This window comes from Amblyomma maculatum, chromosome 3 (genome assembly GCF_055883805.1).
Source record: "Amblyomma maculatum isolate TAMU_Amacu chromosome 3, ASM5588380v1, whole genome shotgun sequence".
NCBI lineage: Eukaryota > Metazoa > Arthropoda > Arachnida > Ixodida > Ixodidae > Amblyomma > Amblyomma maculatum.
The window spans coordinates 68,840,678-68,865,026 of NC_139346.1; the positions used below are offsets into that span (position 1 = coordinate 68,840,678).

Sequence of the window (24,349 nt, forward strand, 5' to 3'; positions counted from 1 at the left end):
TCGGCCATACAAAGCTCCGCGCCGCATCGGACAATATCGCTATGAAGTCATTCCCGACAATGCGACCCAATCCACCGGAGACGCTAACGTCCGGAAATCATGCATCTTAGGTGTATTATACGCGTTAAAGAGCCCGTGATGTTTAAACATTTATATATTTAGGGGGGGCGTCGGTGTTTATTTTAGAAGCATCGAGGGATGCCTTTTTAAGGGGGGAGTAATGCGACGAACCATTCAGCGCTTATTTATTGGTTTCTTCAACCATATCATTGTGAATGTAGCCCACGAAAGGATGAAGTATTGTATTTTTAATGCTCGGTATTGCGAGACGCGGCTTCATTTTTCTTCGTCGCGCATGATGCGGCGAAATGTATTGCAAATGGTTTCAGCTAGTCTCCTCAGTTTCCATAATGTTTAAGTTCATTTTGGTCACCTTTTCGGCTTTCTCTGGATATTTCTTCGCTGAAATGGACGCCGATGAGCACAACAGACTTTCGCACTTTGACGACCGTCGAGCAGGCTTTCGGTTATTGTCGCCGCCGAACTGCTTAGTTGTTTTGCAGGCGCGTTAGTCCAATAATGAGTTTATTTATGTGAAATCCCAACATTCCTTTTAAACGCGCCAAAATACGAGACGCAGAGAATAGAAGCGAACAAGACGAGGCTGGAGGCCAGCCTCGTCTTGTTCGTTTCTATTCTCTGTGTAATTTGTTTTGGCTAATTTAAAATGAATGATTACCAACTCGCCCAGTCGTCAACCTTGTTGAAATCCCAACCTCTTCGATTGCTGTCTAGGGCCTTGTCACCGCCACGTGACATTTCATAGCCTCTCAGAAGAGCAGACTTGTGCCAGACTTGCGACTTTTATTCCTTTATTTACGGAGGTATTTCAGCTAGCGATTACTGTGACTGGGGTTTTATTTTTTGATGTGTTCATCCCTCCAAATAATAACTGTTAACAATCAGCCATTATGCGATTAGAAGAAATAAATATCTTTCTCTTCTGGCTTCTGACATACAATGGCTTGGAGCCCTCGGCTAGCATATGATTCTCAGTACGGATTCGGCTTATGTAAACTAGGACGGATTTATTGGCAACCCATGAAACGGGTTGTCAGAAAAGGCACGGTCACTTATGAATTAAACGTTTCTTTTTTGTTATTGAATGTTTAAAATTGTTACCGGGCAAAATTTCTCGCGGGGAAGAAATAAATCAGTGAAAATGAAAATTTCTTCATGACATCAGCCGTTGAACATTGAGCCTGTTTATATGCGCCCTCTCAATTTAATGTCACGGGTAAAATCTTGAACATGGGGAAGCGGAAAGTGATCACTGCCGTCGAGGGCGTTTCATTTCTCTTTTGAGCAGCCTGTTTTTATTATTTGTGAACCCGTTAAACCAAACATGTTTACAGCGCTGCGCCGCGGCGACGGCTTGCTTTAGGTGTCATCAGGCACGGCCTCCCTCGAGACCGGCCGTGCATTAGGGTGCCGAGTTTCCTGGATAACTGGCTCGAAAAGACATAAGCGCACACAACAAAGCTCACTCCGGCTTTTTCGTTGCCTCGTCGCTGATCACCGAAAGCAAACTTCCTGCCTCTTATTCGACATGCCTGTTATTCTGTACAACCTCGTCGGCAGTCCACCTTGCGGCTTCATTCGGTCTCTTGCCAAGGAGATCGGTTTGGACCTAAGCCTGAAGGATCTGGACTTTCCAAGCAAAGAACATCTTGGCGACGTTTTTCTTAAGGTGAGCATCATGTGAGCAAGGCAACCGCTCCTACAACCATCAATTTAGAGGGTTCTTGGAGCTGTCATTTTTGGGCGCTTCGATGTTGGCCGAAATGGATTTTCTACTCATTTTTTCCCATTGATTGTCCCTGCTAGTAACATCGTATAAGCTCCCATATAGCTGGCGGAATGCTTCTCTATTGCGTAAAGCTTCGAATTAACCTGGGGCTATATTTAACTTGCGAGGTCGTGACAGAGGAAAAGGATACAGGCACGTCAATTCAAATCCCCTGTGCCACTGACCCACTTCATGTTGAGTTTTTATATATTCATAGTCGGGCAACATTTGAAGAACCCGAGCACCTGCTGTGCCCTTTCCACAGTCATTGGCAATATTATCCCAGACAAAGGTAAGACAGCAACCGAGCTTCTTGAATCTAACTGAAGGACACACAGTTACAAAATAATAATAATAATAATAATAATAATAATAATAATAATAATAATAATAATAATAATAATAATAATAATAATAATAATAATAATAATAATAATAATAATAATAATAATAATAATAATAATAATAATATAATAATAATAATAATAATAATAATAATAATAATAATAATAATAATAATAATAATTGGTTCGCACGAAAGGAAAGGAAGGCGCAGTATCTTTCAAACGTTCTGTGAACACCTCAACTGCGCCGCAAGGGAAGGAAAGGAGATAGAAGGGAAAGCGAAAAGAAAAAAAGAGTGCCATAGTGGGGGGCTTGGGTGTAATTTCGACCACATGGGGATTTTTTCTGGGCACTGACATCGCACAGCACACGAACACCACTTCGTTTCGCCTCCATCGAAACGCAGCCGCCGGCGGCAGGGATCACACCCTGTAACTCGGGCAGAGTAGTCGGCCGTCGTACCACTGCACCACATCATGGCGGGGGCTTACAGAACATGACACGCGCTTTCGGCGCGTACAACCTATATATATATATATATATATATATATATATATATATATATATATATATATTGCCGCGAAACCATCAAAACAGTATTTGTTGTTTTTTAACGGCCACCGGCACACAGGCTTATCACTCTAATTCTGGACCGCGTATCAGTTCCGTAATCTTTGTTAATGCTCGATGTCGCGGGTCACACATTTATCAGTTTCGTTGTAGCGCAAGATGCACCGAGATCTGTCTCGAAGGTTCCGGCCACTCGGGTGTCTTTCCACAATGTTCCATCCCGTACTGGTAGCTGTTTACGACGTTATCTAGATTGTTCTGTGCAGCCTTTAAATTGAGCGTTGCCGAGTGTGACGGGCATTCTTTGTTCGACGATCGACGAGCACGTTTGTTTCTATCGCCGCCGCCGAGTTGCTTAGTTCTTTTGCGGGCGCAATTCAGCACAAATAAAGAGATTCTTTAGTGCAATCACCGACCCTTGATTTGTGTCGTCGACCTCGTCACCACTACGTGACAATATATATATATATATATATATATATATATATATATATATATATATATATATATATATATATATATAAGGGTATAGAGCTTACTTGCGTGGCGTCATAACAGATGTACTGACAGCCATAACACGACGCACACATCAGAAAGAAAGAGAGGATGCTTGCTGCGTTGGTCGACGCCGATATCGCTGACATCCAAGCTCTAATTGCGCAGCTGAACAGCGTTGCAAATCGTCTAGGGTGTCGGATAAGCGGGCGGCACGCAGTAGGGAGGAATCAAATTACTCGAATCTCACAGCGACTGGTACGTTCGGCAAGCAATGGAAGTAATTAAAACGGCCTAAAATGTGTTCCGCAAGAGGCTCGAACTGCAGACGGCGGCCCCTTTCAGCAATGCCTGGGAGTTTACCAAGGTCGCACGTGCTGGCGTTTTCGTCAGGTGTACGCGTGCCTTCCGACTTCCGTAGTCATCGACTTCGTATCACTGCGGCTGGAACTGAAAATTGTCAGCATTTTGATTCATTCAAACATTTTAATTCACTCCCCACAGTCGCCGAAATCAAAACTCGAAAATTCGATGGATTTGACTTGTTTATACGACGCGGAAGGGGCTCAGCGTCGGTTATGTAGGCTATTTGGAAAACAGTAAACGTTCTTTACAAACGCACCCATATTTGAAGACAGAGGTGAAGCTACCTATTTCTTGCTTCGTTAATGCACGCCTCTCTTTCCTCGCCAGCTTCTTTTTATTGTAGGCAGGGCACCAGCGCGACTTTTCTCGGTCGAGTCACTGTAGCCGAAACCGCATGCCCACAGATAAAATGTGCTCGACATGGTCCCACGCGCCCAACTTACATTACCCGGACGCGTAATACAATAGTGAACGTCGAAATCGCCCTCTGCCCTCCCCGCCCCCAGCAACAGCTCGAAACAGCGCCCAGGCTCTCGATCGAAGCCCTAGAGTGACCAACGGCATTACGGCGTGGCAGTCGCGTGCAGCAAATGAAGCTCTCGCAGTTTCACGAAGTTTATTGACCAGCAAGAATTAAAGGACTCTCATTGTAGTAACTTGCTCAGCCTGATTGTTTGGCTAGCGAAACGGATTGCTGTATTGATTTCAGGAACAATTTCAGCAGATGCCTTCTAGGCCATGGGCTGGAAAATGAACAGTCATCAAAAAATTTGTTCGTATAGATTAGGGTTATTTTGTCACGTTTTTTTAAATTTCAGTACGCTGAAGCTGACGCGGCACTGCGCACTCAGAATTACCAGCTTTCGTAGCACAATCTCTCCACCATTCAAGAACACATCTGAAGCCACCTGGTTGTAACCAACTGCTTTCTCATTTGCATCGACTGTAAGACTTCCTTTGCTCCCTGTTTTAAGAGGCGTAATCTCTAGGTCGACTTCATATCTCCCTTTTTGATATCTATCGTCATTATTTCAGCTACTCTACAGGTAGAAACAGATATAGAGAAGAATAGAACGACCGCCAGGTTAAATAATTGGCGCCGAGTGTGATTCCCTACACGTGGGAAGGCAAAATCGGTCACCGTAGAGATGGACCTACCTGCAACTACTCGGCGGTTAGCACATTTGATTTCGTCCTATTGCTATATTTCTGTTTCAAGAAATTTTGTATTGCTCCTCGCTTGCCCATGCCGTTGATAAGTTCTTGTATTTCGTTTTTCTCGGTCGCTTTCCGAACCTTTGCTCGGCGCGTTTGGGCGTCCATCCTGCACACTGCGACCTCTCTTCTTTTCAGTTTCAACGAAGCTACTCCGTGCCCAAGAAATTACACTTTGCTGCTCATTTGCGACGTGCCGTCCGTGTGCATCCGTATCTAGAATCCTCACTCGCTCCAGTCAGTGTGCGTACATAGCGTGACAATTGCTTATGGTGCCACAGCTACACCATGGCGTTTTGCCTCATCTACGCTGTCTCAAACTAGTGTGAAGGAAGTGGCGTAAAAATCTGAATTATTGAGCCCAGTCACTTATTAAAACTCAAGGAAACCCATAGTCTACGAACACGACAGAGACAGGAGAGCTTGCCAGTCTTATTGTGCACAACAGATGATCAGTGTATTTTGTGTAGCGCTATTCAAATAAGCCCGGAAAGAAATGTTGGCCTTTAAGATCGATACTGCGCGCCGAATTTTACAGGGAAAGTAAATTTTGCAGTAACAAACAGCAGAATACAGTGAACAGCATAGATACTGCACGTAATAGTAACGCAACTAAAACACCACAATAAATATGTCAGCAGCATTCACATTAACAGGGTGGTGCCTCCTCATTCTTAAGCCGAGTCGGCTTTAGGATTTTGCAGAAGAGTCCTAATGGAGGCGTTTAGCTACTGGTCATACACTGGTACCAATTATTGAAGTGGTGGCTAACGTTAAATCGCATGCTAATGGTACGGCTGACAACTATTACTTCTAAACATATATATTTACAATGAACAATAAGAGCTAAATATTTATTTCGCGTTTGATGCACTTTATTGCCGGGCGCTATTCTGTCACTTTATTTCGGGATCATGCTGGTGCGAAGGCAAGGAATTGCGAAAGCGAAAGAAGCAGCACATCAACTGCAAAGTCGAGAGGGAAACTCGGCTGACATCAAAGTCCAGGCCATCCCGAATGAGCTTTCAGGTAGATCACCCTTTACAGTGAAACAGAAACGCAATTGTAAAAAAAACAACAGCGAAAAACAATCTCCATTTACGTCGTTCTAAGGCTCGCATAAAATACGAAACAATGCCAGAACGGCGCCAAGCTCTGGCCAGAAGAAAAGAAAGAAACAAAAACAGGGTACGCCTGAAAATGCTAGGAATAAACGACCACCATCACGGTGACTAGTTTCTCAACCCTCAGCTCCTGCACCCAAAGCTCCTTTTCGCTTGAACGTCTCGCAGAGGGATAAGGCAATAGCATTGATACCTGCCGGATTTCCAGCCTGGTTGACATACAAAAAGAGTCGCAGCAAAATGGACGTTTTCTTTCTTGCCGGGGCGCTCCAGGTTGGATATCTGTTGCCACTACCACACAGTAACAGAAGCATAAAGCTCGAATCGGCTTGCGGATTTTCTGTCGATTGCATCGTGCCGCGGGCGTGGCGACGAGTATTTCCGCCCAAAATTTACGAAGAAATGTCTGCGCCTGTTGATGAAGTAGTCGCAAAACGGGAAATTAAAGCTGCAGTTCCTTCTATGACTAATTGATGGTGCCAGCGTACCTTAGTGTTAACTTCATGGAAATTGCCACTGAACCGAGGCAAAACGCAAATCTGCTTCTTTGTAGTCACGAGGAGGTAGTCCAAAAGCTGTATTCCATTTACACTATACCACCGGTTAAATGAAGAACCTTTGTCCTAACTCAAATAACGCGTGCGTGCCTTAAAATGCCTTTAGAATTGCACAAACTGAAGGTAGCATGAACGGCCATAATACCCGCGCTGATGGAAATTTCTGTTTTACGTTTCTGTGAATGCAATTGTGGAGATGAACCACAGACACACTCATTGTCGGGTCTCCACAAATATATTTGGCAGGACCCGCTGTGCCAGGCGGGAACGGGACAGCGAACCCCCGCATTCAGTCCTGCTGCTACGAAGAACGAACTGTCCGTGCTTGGCAGGCTTTGATCTTCTTGTGTGCCGAAACCACAATAGCATGCCATAGCCCCCCCCCCCCCCCCCCCTAGAGATGATGCCATGAGCGAAGGGGAATGGCGAAAAGCGGACACTGGGGGTGTGAATCGTTCGCGGGGAGAACTGGCAGGCGTGCTGAGACTGTCGTCATCTTTTGCGCTGAGGCCACGATGGCATGCCACACAATCATTGAAAGAATCATCAAAGTAATGTATCTTGTCTTTATTTTTTATTTCAGATCAACCCCTTTCACAAGGTGCCCACCATTGACGATGATGGCTTCATTGTTTACGAAAGGTGAAGTTCAAGACGATTTTGTCAAGTTTTATTTCATCTTTGCTTTGCACAACAAAATAATATTTATTTGTAATATAAAGGCTCGTAGTTTCGAACATTGTTTCTTCTGAGGCTTTACATCTGGTGTTGTTGCACATGTCGACTCCATCCAAATGCTTCTGCTGGTCTTGACATCAGCTCCCGCGCTTTTTTTGTGTTTTTAACACCGTTTCGAACTTTCCTCTGCTATTATAAAAATGGCTCCAATATTCATTACTGAAAACAATGTCAGTGGCTATGTAAAGCCGTCGTAGACCAGCAGAACGTATGTATAAGTTCAATGAAACCGGGAAGTCTGGGCATGGGAAATCAGTTCAAATGTGTTGTTTTTCTACTGAAAGCGTTTAGCTTCCTTTTCATTTTTTTTTCTTTTCTTTTCTATAACTTTTCTTTTTTACTGTCAAATACCTTCATCGCAGAATCTGCGAAGTTTTGTTTAAATCCCGTAAAGAAAGGAAGGGCTCCATGACGTGAATAATGCAACTGCATTTTGCTATTCGCGGCCGCTAAATGCTCCAGGTGTACATAAAACAACTACGCTTTTGTTCAATCCTCTAGCTATTTTGTAATGGATTCTCCGGACAATATCGTGGATTCACCAATACGGCTTTCTACTGGAAATGCGCTACGACCCGCATTTTCTCAGCTCATCAGAGCCATCTACTTCTGATGAGTCTTAGAATCTCGTCATGAGTGAGAGCCGGCAACGGGAAGCTATAGGACTGTTGAGTCGTTCTTGCAGTCGAGCGATTTGTCTCAATAAAATACTGTAACAGGGCGGCAAGTAGAAGCCGATGAAGCTTTTACTGAAGGTGAAGAAATGATTCAGTGGCCGGCAGGCCAAACACGATCGTTCCGCCCTGCGCCACTGCGTGCTTCATATTTTCCTATGGCGATTATTCTGGACGAAGATAGATCGTGTCGACTGAAGTCCACGAGTAACATCGATGGGACAGCAGTTGTCAATGGACAGAAAAGATGAGTGGTCGGTGATCACTTGAAGCCACCAATGAGGCTAATATTCACGTGGATATAGGCTCACAGAGCTTCATGCCCACCTGTCCCGGAAAGCTAACAGGGATCCGTTGGACTTTTGGAGTGGAAAGGCGGGTTCGTGGTCGTGTTTGCTGGTGTAATCGTTTTGGTGGCGTCGGGTCGTCATAGAATTCTTGTATCTGCACGATATCTGGTTTTCGATGCGTCATTGTGTTGTGTGCGAAGCTTGTTACCGGGGAGAGGTGAGGAGAGAAGTGGTCAGTTGAGGTCGGGTTTGGGCTCTTCCTGGCATAGAGCATCAAGAGATCTCCCCCGTGTGACATAGAAGAACACAGGCATAGAATCTCCGGAACGCGATAAAGGTGACACCCAGCGCGTCCACCAAAATATGAGTGGTAAGCAGGAGAACGTCAGTGCCATGAATGAGGATAAAGGAAAGATTGAATGGCCACCCTGGCTATATGCGTGAGTCATATGTCCGGCTTCACAGCCCGCTTCGTCTTCATACTTGTGCATATGCTTACCTTTAGCAGCAGCCTACCCCTTAACCGCCAGTTCCGCTGAGAAATTCTATTGTCACGAACATTACCTTCTCACTTTTATCTCACCGTGACGGGATTACCACAAGCTCAGTGGCAGAATTTTGCACTTCACTTACCGCACAACACCTCCACGGAGAAACTCATAGCGCTGGGATTGCACAACACCTTCGACGAGCTGCGAGAAGCGCACATCAACGCGCAACTGCGAAGGTTGCAACAAACACCGACGGGCAGAGAACTTCTGACGAAGCTAGGATGGTCAGACGAAATTAAAGAAATACAGAGAACCGCTGACATTCCGGACGAATATCGCAAAACAATAAGGATAGCACCAATCCCAAAAAACATGAACCCAAACCTTCATACGTACCGCAGAGAGGCAAGAGCCGCATACCTGCAGAAGGTAATAGCCCCAGAAGAAACGATGGTATATATGGATGCGGCCACATACGTCAGCACGAGTGGGCAGGAACACTCAAACGCGGTAGCGACGCTTGTTGACTCGAATCTACGAGAAGTTACCAGCGCATCGTTGAAAGACTGCTCGGTCGCCGAGGCCGAGGAGGTAGCCGTAGCTATGGCCCTGGCGGAAGGCTACAGGAAGGAGCAGTCACTGAAAATTTTGACAGACTCGCAAGCAACGTGCCGCAACTATCTGCGGGGCAGAATCGGTCATCGAGCGATCCGCATAATTCGTTCGAGTGGTCACCCAATGAAACAACCTGAGGAAGAAGACCTAATCAGATACACGATCGTGTGGACAACGAGACGCACCGGGGTAAGGGGACACCCGAAGGCGGACGAGATAGCTCGAGGCTACGCTCAATACCGGGCATCTAACACGTGCGACCCTCTGGAGAACGACCCCGTACCCCAAGAGTACTCTGCAATCCTGAACTACTACAAAGGCTGCAGAATGCGGTATCCACCCCCGCACAGATACCTCAGCAAGGAGGACTCCGTCACGTGGAGGCAGCTACGGACAGGTTCCTTCCCGAACCTACACACACTACACAAAATGTACCCCACACAATACACAAATAAATGCCCATGGTGCTCAGAGACACCCAAGCTATATCACACGACGTGGGATTGTCAGGGAATTCCGGTAGCGCCTATCATAACAATCCCGAGTGTGGAGCAGTGGGAGTGAATGCTATCCAGCGACCGGCGGGAAGACCAAGAAGGTCTGATCCGACGGGCCCAGCTGGCGGCGGCATCCTGCGGGGCACTGGAATAAGGGCAGACGACCACCGCTATGGAAGATGGTAGACATCTAACCACCACAAACTCTATAGATGAAATAAATGATTATTCTCTCTCTCTCTCCTTTCAAGTACGAAACTTCTGAGAAAGCCTCCTAGCTTTTCGATGAAAAAACATGACATGGTGATTTGGGCCATGCGTGCGATCTATGGCGTAAAGACACAAAGGATATACTAATTTTCGTTTGAAAAAGTTGACGCTTAAATACATTCAGAGCTTGTGACGAGAACTCTAATCGCAGAAATTCACAAAAGTCGCTTGATTTTCTTGCAACGATAGCTAGCCCGTACTGAGGCAGCTGTCGGCTGCTTTTGTATATAAAAACCTGCAATTACTGCGCGCTGAAACCTGTTCTTTTCATGGCCGAGAAACTGTGTTTTTGACGATACAAAAAAATGTGCCCATTCAATCTATTGCAAACTTGGGTAAGGGGTTTAAAAATTGTATTATTAAAACGACGGCAAATTTAGCCGATGTACACTTTTTTTCAAGATGGGGTAAACTGGTTGAGGACTTTATTGACGCATTTTGCGGATTTATTGACATTCTTGATATTGCGCGGCATATTCTTTCTTATCATAATTGGGCAAATGTTCGGTAGCTTTCATGGTGAGGAAAAAAAAATTGGTGAGATTTAACGCTGTTAAACCTATATACTCGAAACGAAAGCATGGTCTGCTTTTAAGCGGAAATAGCCAAACACGCATTATAGCACTTATTTCATTAACTGCATCGTCATGGTATTGTTTTCATCATCATCAGCATGAAGTAAAGGCGCCGTCACTTTCATTGTTACGCGAGACAAGGAGAATTACGGTCGGTTTCTCACTACATCGGTGTTACATGACATGTATGACGTGCTTCCACAGATTGTGGAGGACAAGGATGACAGTGAGGCATGCCGACATCGTTATTCGTTCTGCCTGTGAAAATTTTATTGAGAGTATAACATACATTGCAGAAGTGTGTTGCGCACAAACAGATCAGCCACAGTGGATGGCTGTTCTTGATGATTTGGTCAGGGTCAAAGAATTTTAACCGCATCAGGCCTGCCTGTACTGGCGGTTTTAGCACTGTCTGTATTGTTTGAATTGTAGTCTGAGAAGGCAATAAAGAAAAAAATCTCGGAGTAGACTAGTGGTCTGTTCGCTAGGCTTCGGACAGGAGGGATAGTGGTTCGATTCCCGTTGGAGATAGATTTGATTTCTTTCTCTACAAAGCTGCGTTATAAGTTAAACTGCTTGCTATTTACTTATTGTTTTGGGACATCGTGTGGAAATACGAAATTATTTGAGTGGTTTTCATATTCTTTTCTTGATATCTTTCATATTTGCTCGTTTATATGCCGATGTTTATAGGCAAGTACCCTTGGTCTCTTGAGTCTCTAAAATGAACCAACTAGTCAGTTTACACACGCTTTATTTTCACAAACTATAGGGTACATGGTGGAATAAGTGGGCACATTGATGTACCCTGCAGAAAATGCAAACGCGAAGCCATATTAAAAAAAATAAAAACCACGTTACGTGCAATGCAAAGGACAGCCTTGGGCGCGAAATAAGGGAGGTTTTCCATATCAAAAACACTTGTAGGATCTCCATCAGTAGGCCGTCGCTGGGTTTTTTAACAAAATGACATGAATTCTTAACAACAGCGGTTAGATTTCACTTCACAAGCACGGAATGTATTTAAGCGCCAAGCCTTGTCAGAATTTTTCTAATGTGTTTTTATTTACAATATACCACTATACTAATATTGGAAGCTTTTGCAGGACAAGGTAAAGTTATATACACGCAATAATACATATATGTAGAGGCAGTATACTGCGGAAGTGGAGAAAAATATCTTGGTTGCGGAATACGTGGTGAAAAGAAAAAGTTACTGCAACGGAACAAGCTAAATCACGCACATAAAGACAAAACGAAAACAAACTATTCCAAATCTATATACTAAATTTCCATTCTAGATTTGACAAACGTTTCAAAAAGCATCGAAAAAATTCAAGTGGCATGCATGGTGTGAATTATTTTCTGGTTAATCCTCGACTGCCTCACTCTAGCGAACGTTTTGTGCAATGGAACATATTCGCCATTGTTCTGACGAGCATAAATGGCGTGCTTTGCAGCTAATTTGTCGCCGAGTGATTTCGCCAAAGAAGCAGCACGAAAATTTTCCCCAAAGTATGATGCATTGCTTCCTTCCGCTGCTAATTTTAATTTGGCAGGTATCCCTGCTGATGCATACAAACTACCATCTGAAGTTTGTATTCAACTATCCTGTTGAATACCATCTGCTGCTAGCGCAGATGGAGTTGCGAGTCCGTTTTCTACGCCTGAGCTACTAGCTGCAATTGATGAGACGAAACCAAAAGCAGCGCCCTGCCCGGACAGAATTCAGTATGAGGTTTACAAGAACCTGAGTGCCGTTGCACTCCATCAACTACTAGACACTATAAACAATGTATGGCTGCATGGTGTCGTACCCTAGGGCTGGAAATCCGCTGTCGTGATCCCTATTCCCAAACCAGGAAAGCCTACAAGAGAAGTCGTCAAGTTGTCACCAATTTCCCTAACATCAACGCTGTGCAGCTTGCAGAGAATATGCTGGCTACACGACTTTCTTGGTGGCTGGAAAAGCACAGTTTTTATCACCCAGCTCAAATTGGATTTCGTCCATACTTAGCTACACAGGACAGGTTGGCGGTATTGGCATCAGCACTACTGCCATCTACCCGTAGCCGCAGTGTGCGTACCGTATTAGCAATATATGTTCAAAAAGCATACGACAGCGTTAGTCATGCTAATATCCTGAACACAATTGACATGCTCCATCTCTCTCCGAAAGTACGCAGTTTTGTCATATCTTTTCGGACGGAAGAAAGTTTGAAATACGCCTCAGTGGTGATGTAGTTGGTTCATTCTTTTCGTTACGCGGCGTGCCCCAGGGATGAGTATTGTCACCGATGTTGTTTAATATTGATTTCATCCTACTGGCATGGCACTTACAAGACATCCCTGAAATCAGGTTTTTGCAATACGCTGATGACATCACGGTATGAAGCACTCACCAAGATGTGCTCACCCAGGACGCTGCCCTTCAATCAACTTTAGATATTACATCTGATTACGCTTCCTCGATAGGCCTTCAAATTTCCGTGTGTACAACTATATACACGTCTGTCGCTAACAGCCGGGGACGTAGTAAACTTACTGCAAATCCAATTCGTCTCTATCTATTAGGTACCATACTACAAGAAACGTCGAGCGTGGAAATTCTGGGCTTAACAATTCACCAGTCAGGATAAGCGACTGCTCAGAAAAAAAACGAAGGCTATTCACATTATGGGTTTGATTAGAAGAATTGCTCCTAAAACGGGTTGCGCTGGCTTCTCTGTTGCACGCCAGTTGGTGGGAATGCTTCTGCAGCCACGCATTGTTTATCAAGCCCAGTTCCAGCATCTTACAAGAACACAATGGGATCGCCTTGAAGCCATGGACAGGGAAGCTATGAGGATCATTACATGCCTTCCACAAATCACTCCGGTTGTAGCCTTAGAGGAGAATGCGCAGCTCAACACCATCGATGAACTGGTGCAGCAGCGCCGTGATGCGCGCCGACTTAAAGCCTCCTTATAACACATTCCATGCCAGCAATGAGGGCGTATGCAACTTCAGGCATTATTCTTCAGCCACCTGCGCCAGTTCTCCCTCCCTTGAAGTTTGTACAGTTAGGTGACAACAAGCCAACTTATAGCCGCAAATCAACGTCTGGCTACTTGGCATCGTCTCTCAGTCAGAGATTGGAAGAGCAAAATGCTCACCTGCCTCAAAGATCTATTGTAGCGTACGTGGATGCAAGCACGAAAGGCAGAGAAGCAAAAACAGCAACCTACTCTCCGTCGAGACCTAGCCTAAATCAGACTTCTACGTTCTAACCTTCGGAACAACCTAAATCTTTCTGCGCTGAGCTCGTGGCAGTTCAGGGGGCACTCTGCTCCGTGGCCACCATTACTACGCTCCCTACGGCTCCAGTTGTCATCCGCACTGACGAACTTCAAGTGGTACGTTTGCTCCGACGTGTCAGCTGTTGCCGAGAAATATGTCAAGGCATTCACCAGCTTGCGGCACGCTTTCCTCAGACAGTACGTATTGAGTGGGCCCCCCGGGACCTTCTGTTTTCCCAAAGTCAAGCAGATTTAGCGACCAGCCTCGTGACCCAAGACTCATCATTGCCACGGCTCCTTGTTGTGGATGTCGCTACCATCCTTTTATCAAGAAAGTAACGCCTCCGGCGCCGCAAACGTGCTCTTACCCTTCGTGAGTGGTATCCCTTCCATGCGGTCTCACCCGTGCAGAGGAGGTTGCGCTTAAGAGGATCCGGGTCGAGGTTGCCCTCACACCAGCTGTCACTCTGACCTGGTCTCACTTCCAACACTTATATCCCCGCCCAGGGTGTCCGATATGTAACGACAAATATGTTGAAGCCGACATTCACCATCTGTTGTGGGTCTGCCCAGCTCTAAAACCCACACAAATCCGGCACTTGACGATAGCTAGCCCTTCAACAAGCAATCCCGCCTCGTCTCTCGCTTGGACGCAGGGACCATATCATCGCTCACTCTGGGACTTAATAAAATCAGCCAACCTTTTTTCATTCATTTAATCATTTCCCCATTCTTCATATTGTCACATAGTGGTGACGAGGTCGACGACACAATTGAAGGGGTCGATGATTGCACTAAAGAAACTGTTTATTTGGGCTGACTTGCGCCCGCAAAAGAACTAAGCAACTCGGCGGCGGCGATAGAAACAAACGTGCTCGTCGATCGTCGAACAAAGAATACCCGTCACACTCGGCAACGCTCAACATAAAGGCTGCACGGAACAATCTAGATAACGTCGCAAGCAGCTACCAGCACGGGCTGGAACATTGTGGAAAGACACCCGAGTGGCCGGAACCTTCGAGACAGATCTCGGTGCATCTTGTGCTACAACAAAACTGACAAAGGTGTGACTCGCGGCCTCGAGCATTAACAAACAAAGATTACGGAACTGATACGCGGTCCAGAATCAGAGTGATAAGCCTATATTCCGGCGGCTGTTAAAAAAAACAACAAATACTGTTTTGAAGGTTTCGCGCCATTACTCCCCCCTTAAAAAACATCGCCTCGATGTTCCAAAACAAAGCAACTAAACATAAGCACTGCAACTTTTAAACACCACACATTCTTTAACGCGCGTAATATGGCTTCAGTCGTACAACATGTACAATTTCTAGGCATGCTCGTCGCCGTTGTGATGCTGACATTCCGTCGGGAATGACTTCATAGTCCAATGGGCCGACGCGGCGAATGATTTTGTACGGCCCAAAGTATCGACGCAACAACTTTTCACTTAATCCGCGACGGCGAGCAGGTGTCCAAACCCACACTTGGTCTCCTGGATTGTACTCTGCGTGGTGTCGTCGTAAGTTGCATCGTCGGCTGTCGGTGCGCTGTTGGTCTTTAATACGCAGCCGTGCGAGTCTTCGGGCTTCCTCTGCATGCTGAAGGTAGGCGGCGACGTCAAGGTTGTCCTCGTTGGTTACGTGCGGTAGCATTGCGTCGAGCGTCGTCGTGGGCTCCCTACCGTACACAAGCTTGAACGGAGTCGCTCTGGTCGTCTCCTGGACTGCCGTGTTATACGCGAAGATCACGTACGGCAAGATGGCGTCCCAGACCTTGTGTTCAGCGTCGACGTACATAGCGATCATGTCAGCGATCGTTTTGTTCAGGCGCTCCGTAAGGCCATTGGTCTGGGGATGGTACGCAGTTGTTCGTCGATGGCTTGTGTGACTGTATTCCAGGATGGCTTGCGTCAACTCTGCCGTAAACGCCGTTCCCCTGTCCGTTATGAGCACTTCTGGAGTGCCGTGTCGCAAGAGAATTTGTTCGACAAAAAATTTGGCGACTTCTGCCGCGGTACCATTTGGTAGTGCTCTTGCTTCGGCGTAACGGGTAAGGTAGTCAGTGGCCACGATGATCCACTTGTTACCCATAGACGAAGCTGGAAAGGGGCCGAGGAGATCCATCCCAATTTGTTGAAAGGGCAGGATTGGGAGCGGAATCGGGTTTAGTAGTCCTGCTGGTTTGATCGGCGGCGTCTTGCGTCGTTGGCACTCACGACACGTCTTCACGTAGTGGGCAACTTCGGCAGGCAGTCGCGGCCAGTAATACTTCTCCTGGATTCGACGCAACGTGCGCGCAAATCCGAGGTGGCCTGCTGTAGGCTCATCGTGCAACGCCTGCAGAATTTCTTGCCGAAGGGTTTTAGGCACTACGAGAAGCTGCGCGGTCTTGTTGGGTGCGAAGTTCTTCACGAGGAGGCCATTGTTTAACGTGAAGGATGATAAATGTCGCCTGAACACGCCAGGAGGGGAAGCGGTCTTTACTTCCAAGTAATCAGCAAGCGCTTTCAGCTCAGGGTCTGATCGCTGTTGTTCTGCGAAACTGCTGGCGCCTACCGGTCCCAAAAGGGCGTCATCGTCATCGTCCTTCGGGGGAGAATCGACGGGATCGCGGGATTAGCAGTCTGCGTCGGAATGCTTCCGGCCCGACTTATAGACTACAGTAATGTCAAATTCTTGGAGTCGTAGGCTCCATCTGGCAAGGCGGCCGGAAGGATCTTTCAAATTAGCCAGCCAGCAGAGCGCGTGATGGTCGCTTACCACCTTGAATGGTCGGCCGTATAGGTATGGACGAAACTTAGAAGTAGCCCAGATGATCGCAAGGCACTCCTTCTCGGTCGTCGAGTAATTGACTTCGGCTTTTGTGAGAGACCTGCTAGCGTAGGCGATTACTTTTTCCTGTCTGGCAGTCTTCTGGACGAGAATAGCTCCTAGGAATACACTGCTCGCGTCGGTGTGAATTTCGGTCTCGGCGTTTTCATCAAAGTGGCCAAGTACAGGAGATCATTGCAGGCGGCGCTTAAGTTCGTCAAAGGCTTCTCCTTGCGGTGCTTCCCATTTAAAAGGTACGTCAGCCTTTGTAAGCTGCGTCAGCGGTTCGGCGATCCGCGAAAAGTTTCTGACAAATCGTCGATAATAAGCGCACAGCCCAAGGAATCGGCGCACAGCTTTCTTGTCGGCAGGCGGTGGGAATTGTGCGATTGCAGCTGTTTTCTCCGGGTCTGGGCGAATACCGTCCTTGCTAACGATGTGACCTAGGAATCGGAGTTCTTCGTAGGCGAAGTGACACTTCTCTGCTTTTAGCGTTAGCCCCGATGACTTGATGGCTTCCAGCACTGTCTGTAGTCGTTTTAGGTGGTCTTCAAAGTTTGACGAGAAGACAACAACGTCGTCCAAATATACCAAACAAATTTGCCACTTCAAGCCTGCCAGGACTGTGTCCATTACTCGTTGAAACGTGGCTGGTGCGGAGCAGAGGCCAAATGGCATCACCTTAAATTCATAAAGGCCGTCCGGTGTGATGAATGCGGTCTTCTCGCGATCTCTTTCGTCGACCTCAATTTGCCAATATCCGCTCTTCAGGTCTATCGATAAGAAGTACCTTGCATTGCAGAGCCGGTCGAGAGTGTCGTCGATGCGGGGAAGCGGGTAGACATCCTTCTTCGTTATTCTATTCAAGCGGCGGTAATCAACGCAGAAGCGAAGTGTGCTGTCTTTCTTCTTGACCAAAACGACTGGTGCTGCCCAGGGGCTGTTCGATGGCTGGATTACGTCATCACGCAGCATTTCCTCAACTTGATCGCGAATGGCCTGGCGTTCTCGCGGCGATACGCGATAAGGGCTTTGCCGCAGAGGTCGGGCGTGTTCGTCCGTTATTATGCGATGCTTGGCCAGTGGTGCTTGTCGTACCTTCGATGACGATGAGAAGCGCTCCCCGTAGCTTCGAAGCAGACTGAGAATCTGGTCTTTCCGGTTGTGGGACAAAGCGGGTTGATGTCAAATGTGGGTTGACGGAATAGGTCCGGTGCGTCTTCCAGCGTTTGGTCGTGGAGGGTGAATACATTTTTGAGGTCCGCTAATTCGTCGAGAAAGGCGATCGTCGTGCCCTTGTTGAGGTGCCGGTATTCTTCGGTGAAGTTTGTTACCAGAACCTGAGCTTGACCTCTCCGGAATATCGTGATGCCTCTTGCGATGCCGACACCTCGTTCTAAGAGCAATTGGATATTTCCTTCGACGATGCCTTCAGCGGTTTCGATGTTGGCGCTACCTACGCAGACTATGATACTTGATCGGGGCGGGACGTTCAAGTCTTCGTCGAGGACGTTTAGAGGGATGTGCTGCATCGACGTCGTCGTAGCAGGAATGGCTTTGTCTGCCGAGAGCTTGATGAGCTTGGATCGCAGGTCGATGATAGCCCTATGTTCATTTATGAAGTCAATGCCTAAAATCACGTCGCGGGAGCACTGCTGCAAGACCACAAAGCTGGTGGGGTAAGTACGCCCATTTACGGTTATTCTTGCAGTGCATCGTCCCGATGGAGTAATCAGGTTGCCACCTGCTGTGCGAATCAGCGGGCCATCCCAAGCGGTGGTAACTTTTCTTAGCTGAGAGGCTAACGGTCCACTAATGACTGAATAGTCAGCTCCGATGTCTACTAGGGCAGTGACTGCGACCGTCTACATCAACTTCAAGGTCACTTGTTCGCGTCCTCGCATTGCACGTGGGCCTTAGTGTCCGATCTCGGCTCCGTCGTTTCTTCAGGTCATGGCCGGGGCATACCGTTGTTACTTCGCTGGGCGGCGGTGTCTGCTTGCACTTTGGTCGTGTTGTCGTCGATGACGTCGTGTGGAGCGGCGGTGAAACGGTTGCGTCGTCGTTAGTGGTCGTCGGCGGCGGAGGATCTTCGTCTTTTCGCCTTTGAGCAACCTCACCTCCAAAGGTTGCTGCCTTTAGTTTCCCCTACGGGGGCTTGGGGACCTTCCGCGCACACTATCATCATAGTTACGTCCTGGCGACGCAAAGCGGGCCCTGTACGGCGATGGAGACCTGAATCGACGGCTTGGTGGCGCAATCTCACCGTTACGCAGATAGTTGTCGATTTCTTGCGGCCGTTCACCTGGGCGTGGTCGTGGAGCGTCGACTGCAAATCCGCGGAGACCGATTCGTCGGTACGGGCAGTGCCGCAGAATGTGGCCGGCCTCACCGCAGTGGAAGCATAATGGCCAGTTGTTCGCTGTCCTCCATGCGTCGCACTTCCTGGAGCTTGTTGGTCGTTGGTAGGCTTGGCGGGCGGGAGCCAAGGGGCGGTTTTCAGGAACAGGCCGGTAGCGGCGAGGGCTCGGAAAGTCATCACGTCGTGGCGGAGGGCGACGTAATGCACCAGCGTAGTTCATCGCTGTTGCCTCTTGTGCTGGAACAGTCGCAGCCGTCGCTTCAGGAACGCCCAGCGCCTGCTGGACTTCTTCACGGACGACGTCCGCGAGCGTCGCCACCTGGGGTTGTTGCGATGATGGCTGCATTCGGCGGAGCTCTTCTCGCACAATCTCCCGGATGAGGTTACGAAGGTTCTCTCCACTTGCAGATGCGCCGGGGTAGTGGCTTGAGTAGTCTGGCTGAAGTGGCCGCTCGTAGTGGCGCATCCGGGTGTACAACGTCTTCTCGATCGCAGACGCTTCCGTTTCAAATTCCGCCACTGTTTTTGGTGGATTTCGGACAAGATTTCCAAAAAGCGATTCCTTGACGCCTCGCATTAAAAGTTTGACTCTCACCTTCAGTCATGTTAGGGTCGGCGCGGCGAATGAGGCGCTTCATCTCCTCAACGTACGCCAGGACAGACTCGTTAGGAAGTTGCAGTCTTGACTGAAGGAGGGCCTGAGCTCTTTCCTTTCGGACGATGCTTGAAAAGGCAGTCAGAAACGCTTCCTTGAAAGTCTCCCAATCCTTCATAGTTGCCTCATGATTTTCGAACCAAACTCGGGCATGTCCTTGAAGAACAAAGTAGACTTGCCTAAGTTTCGCTGCGTCATTCCAGCCGTTGAAATCTGCCACACGGTCGAAAAGGTCCATCCAATCTCCCGCATCTTCATCCGGTAGTCCATGGAAGCAGGGGGGCTCCCGGGGTTGGAAGAAAATAACCGGTGCTGTAAGCTGGGCCATTGTCAGCGTCGATGCCTTCCGCGATCGAATGGGGTCAGGCAGCAGACCGTGTTCGGCTTGTAGGCCTTGAAGTCGGCGGCTGGCTCGGTGACCTGTAGGCTGGTCTTCCAGGGCGACAGGAACACGGCTTGGGTCTTCTTTTGAAGGATCAAAGGCAGCACCTCCGCCAGATGTCACATAGTGGTAACGAGGTCGAAGACACAATTGAAGGGGTCGATGATTGCACTAAAGAAACTGTTTATTTGGGCTGACTTGCGCCCGCAAAAGAACTAAGCAACTCGGCGGCGGCGATAGAAACAAACGTGCTCGTCGATCGTCGAACAAAGAATACCCGTCACACTCGGCAACGCTCAACTTCAAGGCTGCACGGAACAATCTAGATAACGTCGCAAGCAGCTACCAGCACGGGCTGGAACATTGTGGAAAGACACCCGAGTGGCCGGAACCTTCGAGACAGATCTCGGTGCATCTTGTGCTACAACAAAACTGATAAAGGTGTGACTCGCGGCATCGAGCATTAACAAACAAAAATTACGGAACTGATACGCGGTCCAGAATCAGAGTGATAAGCCTGTATGCCGGCGGCTGTTAAAAAAACAAGAAATACTGTTTTGAAGGTTTCGCGGCAATATCATACCCTACTGATGCCCTGAGGCAATAAATATCGATCAAAAAGAAATTCACGTGATGGCATTATTTGGCAACGCATTCCAAGCATGGATGGCTTGGAGTAAAAATATTAATCTGCATGTGTCACTTCGAGAGCCGTACTCACGTATAAGCTTAATATGCTTTGTGCTGAAGTTTGTCGAGCTATCGAGTGTCAAGTACCTATTGTTGTTTATTTTAAATGCATCATTTAAACGAGAAAAATAAACTTCAGCCTCGAGGTATTGATCGCATTTGTAATGTTGAAAGGTCCGCTTTTCTTAACAATTCTGTTCGGGATCAATTGTAGGTGAAAAGTGAATTGAAATTACAGCCCAATTAGCTGTATTGTTTATTCCTCGCCTATATCGATGCCTCTTTTGTGCTGCCAATGTTTGTTTTGTATCCGCACTCTTTCTCCTGGTTTTAATATTCTCTTCTGAAGATTTAGTGATGGCTGGATGTTTAATTGCATGATTGCGGGCTGGATAGGAGAAGAGTGAAGCTGAGTGCCACCTGTGAATCTCTCATTTTATTTTCAAGATGTGAAAAATGGGCACGCTATTCTTCTTCATTATTTTGGAAATTTCTTCTTAGAAAGCGGGCTCTTTATTTTACTTGGATAATGCCTCTTTCCATCGCCATTTTCTAAGTACACTAACAGTATAAAAATTTGAGTAAGTTGGCATGCACTTTAAAAAGTAAACAGTGAAGTGAATAGAGACAAAGAAAGGGGGGCAGACTTGTCCTAAATAATTTGTTGCTTTATCAGCGTCGTTGAAGCGCTCGTGAACAAAGTACAGTCAGGTTTCACTCTCAAAGGTAGCGATTAAGCACAACGACAAGATGGTCAATATTTCTACTTATTCCCGTTTTCATCATTACGCTGACGGCAAAGCAATGCCATCGCCTATTACTTGCTGAGGAAGTACGCTCCAGAATCCAATCTCTACCCCGCCTGTGTGAGGAGCCGCACTCGGGTCGACCAGGTGCTGGCCTGCGCCTCCTCTAACATTCATCCTCACTTGGGAGCCTTTTTGGTGAGTGCGTGCCTCTTTCCTGTCTATTTTCTGTACTTTTTTTAGTCTCCTGCTGTGACATAAGAAGACAGCATCAATGCGTAGTGTTTCGCCTGCTGCTATAGCTGTAGCTAAGTAATTACCGGCACATTCACATAATCGGCGTGCTATATATGACCTCTGTCAGTTTACAGATATGCTAGCCTTAAACTGTTGAGTGAGTCAGCAGTTTGGCGACTGAGAGCGCTGGCAGTTTACGCTGCTTCCTTAGGACACTGATGCTGTTAACACTGAGATGTGCTAGCCGAAATATATTGATACTTATTTCATTCTCACCTCTCTATGCGTTGTATGTGTACAAAGTTTCTCCAGCAACACAAACATCTCCAAATTCGCCGTTTATCACATACCCAAACCAAGAAAGCCCACCTTGACCACCATATTCCACTAAATGCGCTAGCCAAGAGCGTAGATTTTTCAGCGCGCAAGAAAACCAGGAATGAAATTAAAACAATACCTGATCCGGAAAACAGGATTTAGGAAACAATGACTACAATATCTACCTGACTTCCCTAAAAATTAAACATAAGCTCAAGTTTAATTTACCAATTTAGAAAGAAGTCGAAACCTAACAGTGCGAAATTAGGGCGGCATGTGCGAATGTCCTTCCGCTAAGCACATAGCAATTTTCACTGAGTATGTAAACAATCTTCGGTTGCATCATTGGGGGGCGTAGAAATAATTTCGCTTTCGGATGTGCGGACTGTCGTGTACGGAAACCTAACATACTGTACGCACTGAAAACTTTGGAACAACGTGCATCGCATTCAATTAAGAAATAAAATCTCATTTATGTTCTCGATAATTTCCGATGCCGAGCTGTGAACTTTGGAAGGCGTGTTCTTCAATCCCTTGTCTTACCTTTTCGCGCCTTCATTTGTTTTTCAAAAACAGAACTCTTTACTGCTTCGAACTCAGTTAACCCTTACGCTATCATATATGACACCTGTTTTAGTAGTGCCTATCAAAGCAATGCTGCTAGTGCCATGACTTAAAAGAACACGCCTACGCGAAGGCGTGCCAAAAGTGCAAATTCTGGCGAAGTAACACTTTCTGTGCCGTTTCATGTATGCTAACGGAAAAAATGATCGATCTGCTATATAAGCTGATGTTCTCCATAACGGTTCCCGTAAACTCTTCACGCAGCGTCCCCGTTACTTTGATAGCAGTAGACCAACTGCTGAAGAAGTGGCTGTCTTCGAGGAAACTGTGATAAAGGGCATCGAGAATCTTACTGGCGAAGGCAAGTTCTCCGTCGGTAACAAGATCACTATCGCCGACCTCTGCCTCATCGGCCACATGGTTCTCGCCCTTGAGGCAAGTTTCTCACTTTCGGAAATGAGTGATACCATTAACTCTGTCTCAAAAGATGTTACCGAGCTCACTACGACCGACTGCAGAAGAAGTAGTACATTAGTCAATATTTTCTACAATTCCTTGCAGAAAGTAATGTGACCGTAAGTCCTATCTGTAACAACAAGCTACGATTTTTGTTTCCAAAGGCAGCTCTATCACAAAAGTAAAGCTGTGTGTTAGGAGGTGGAGAAAGAAAGGCTAGCTAGCGAAATTGCACAAATCTCTCAGTACACGAGCCTTATAGAGGTCATACATTAGAGCACCAAGATGTGGAGATTAAACTCAGCGCCTGATATCACACAACTTGCCGGGCATGGTACCGAACGTCCGCCTAAAACGTCTTTCACAACTTTGATAAATTATTGTTGCGAAGTGTTTACTAAAATGTTTGTCGTGCAGTGGCTCTCGCAGCGGTGCTTTACGTCACCTTTTTGTTTGGCACGTGAGACGTGACAGGAGGGTGCATGATGGTCATGATTCATGGACGGTCATTATCACTTCCGCGTCTTTTTTGTTTGAATGCTTGCCGGTGTTTGAGACACTTTATCTTGAATACCTTTTGTCGCCTTCACAAACACAATAGATTAGGAGTAATGTTAGTTGTTAGTAGACAGGCAGTCCAGTGAAACTCGCTACTAGCTTCACCCCCGGGGCGATTAACTCTTGCGCACAATGCTTGCCCACATATATTGCTTGCATTTGTTTTTTGCTTTACGTGTCTGCCTGTCTTGCTCGTGGGCTATTTTAGCAACCAATAGAGGAAATCAACTTTCTTGGTTTGTCATTGTCGTGCTTTCTTTCCACTTATTTTAAACGAATCTAACATGTAATTACATGCTCGCGCATATTTTGTTGCAGAATGGTTCCGTCGACAAGGCCAAGTTTCCCAAGCTAGCTTGCTACTACCAGCGTGTAAAGTCCGAGCTCCCGTACTTCGATGAGATCTACGGCCCTGTCGCCAGTTTGGTCAAGAAAATATGGGCTAGGCTGAAATAAACCACGCAAGAAGCGTTTTACAAAATTAGTCTTGTTTTCGGTTTTATTGCATGCAAATCAGAATCACTATATGTGCAGCATTGTTGTGGTGACTGCATATATGCGATTGTATATTTACGCTTAAAGCAGATACAGCATGGTGTCGCCGAGCGAGTGCATACTA

The 24,349-nt window shown here is 46.8% G+C and overlaps 1 protein-coding gene across 1 annotated transcript; it reads left to right on the forward strand.

Annotated features, from left to right (window-relative positions):
• The first annotated feature begins 1,475 nt into the window (after positions 1–1,475).
• On the forward strand, positions 1,476–24,186 carry LOC146194923 (glutathione S-transferase 1-like). The gene is made up of 5 exons (XM_084597586.1): positions 1,476–1,750; positions 7,105–7,163; positions 21,654–21,795; positions 22,981–23,151; positions 24,049–24,186. Exons 1-5 carry the CDS (start codon positions 1,610–1,612, stop codon positions 24,184–24,186), a joined length of 651 nt encoding a protein of 216 aa, XP_084453712.1. The 5' UTR covers positions 1,476–1,609.
• Positions 24,187–24,349: the final 163 nt, after the last annotated feature.

What these genes read in the sequence shown, in the direction of transcription:
- LOC146194923 (XM_084597586.1), top strand. Translation starts at nt 1,610, where the DNA reads ATGCCTGTTATTCTGTACAACCTCGTCGGCAGTCCACCTTGCGGCTTC. An exon ending in TTGGCGACGTTTTTCTTAAG is followed by an intron (nt 1,751 to 7,104) that starts GTGAGCATCATG and finishes TTTTTATTTCAG; the next exon opens with ATCAACCCCTTTCACAAGGT. An exon ending in GGCTTCATTGTTTACGAAAG is followed by an intron (nt 7,164 to 21,653) that starts GTGAAGTTCAAG and finishes CTGACGGCAAAG; the next exon opens with CAATGCCATCGCCTATTACT.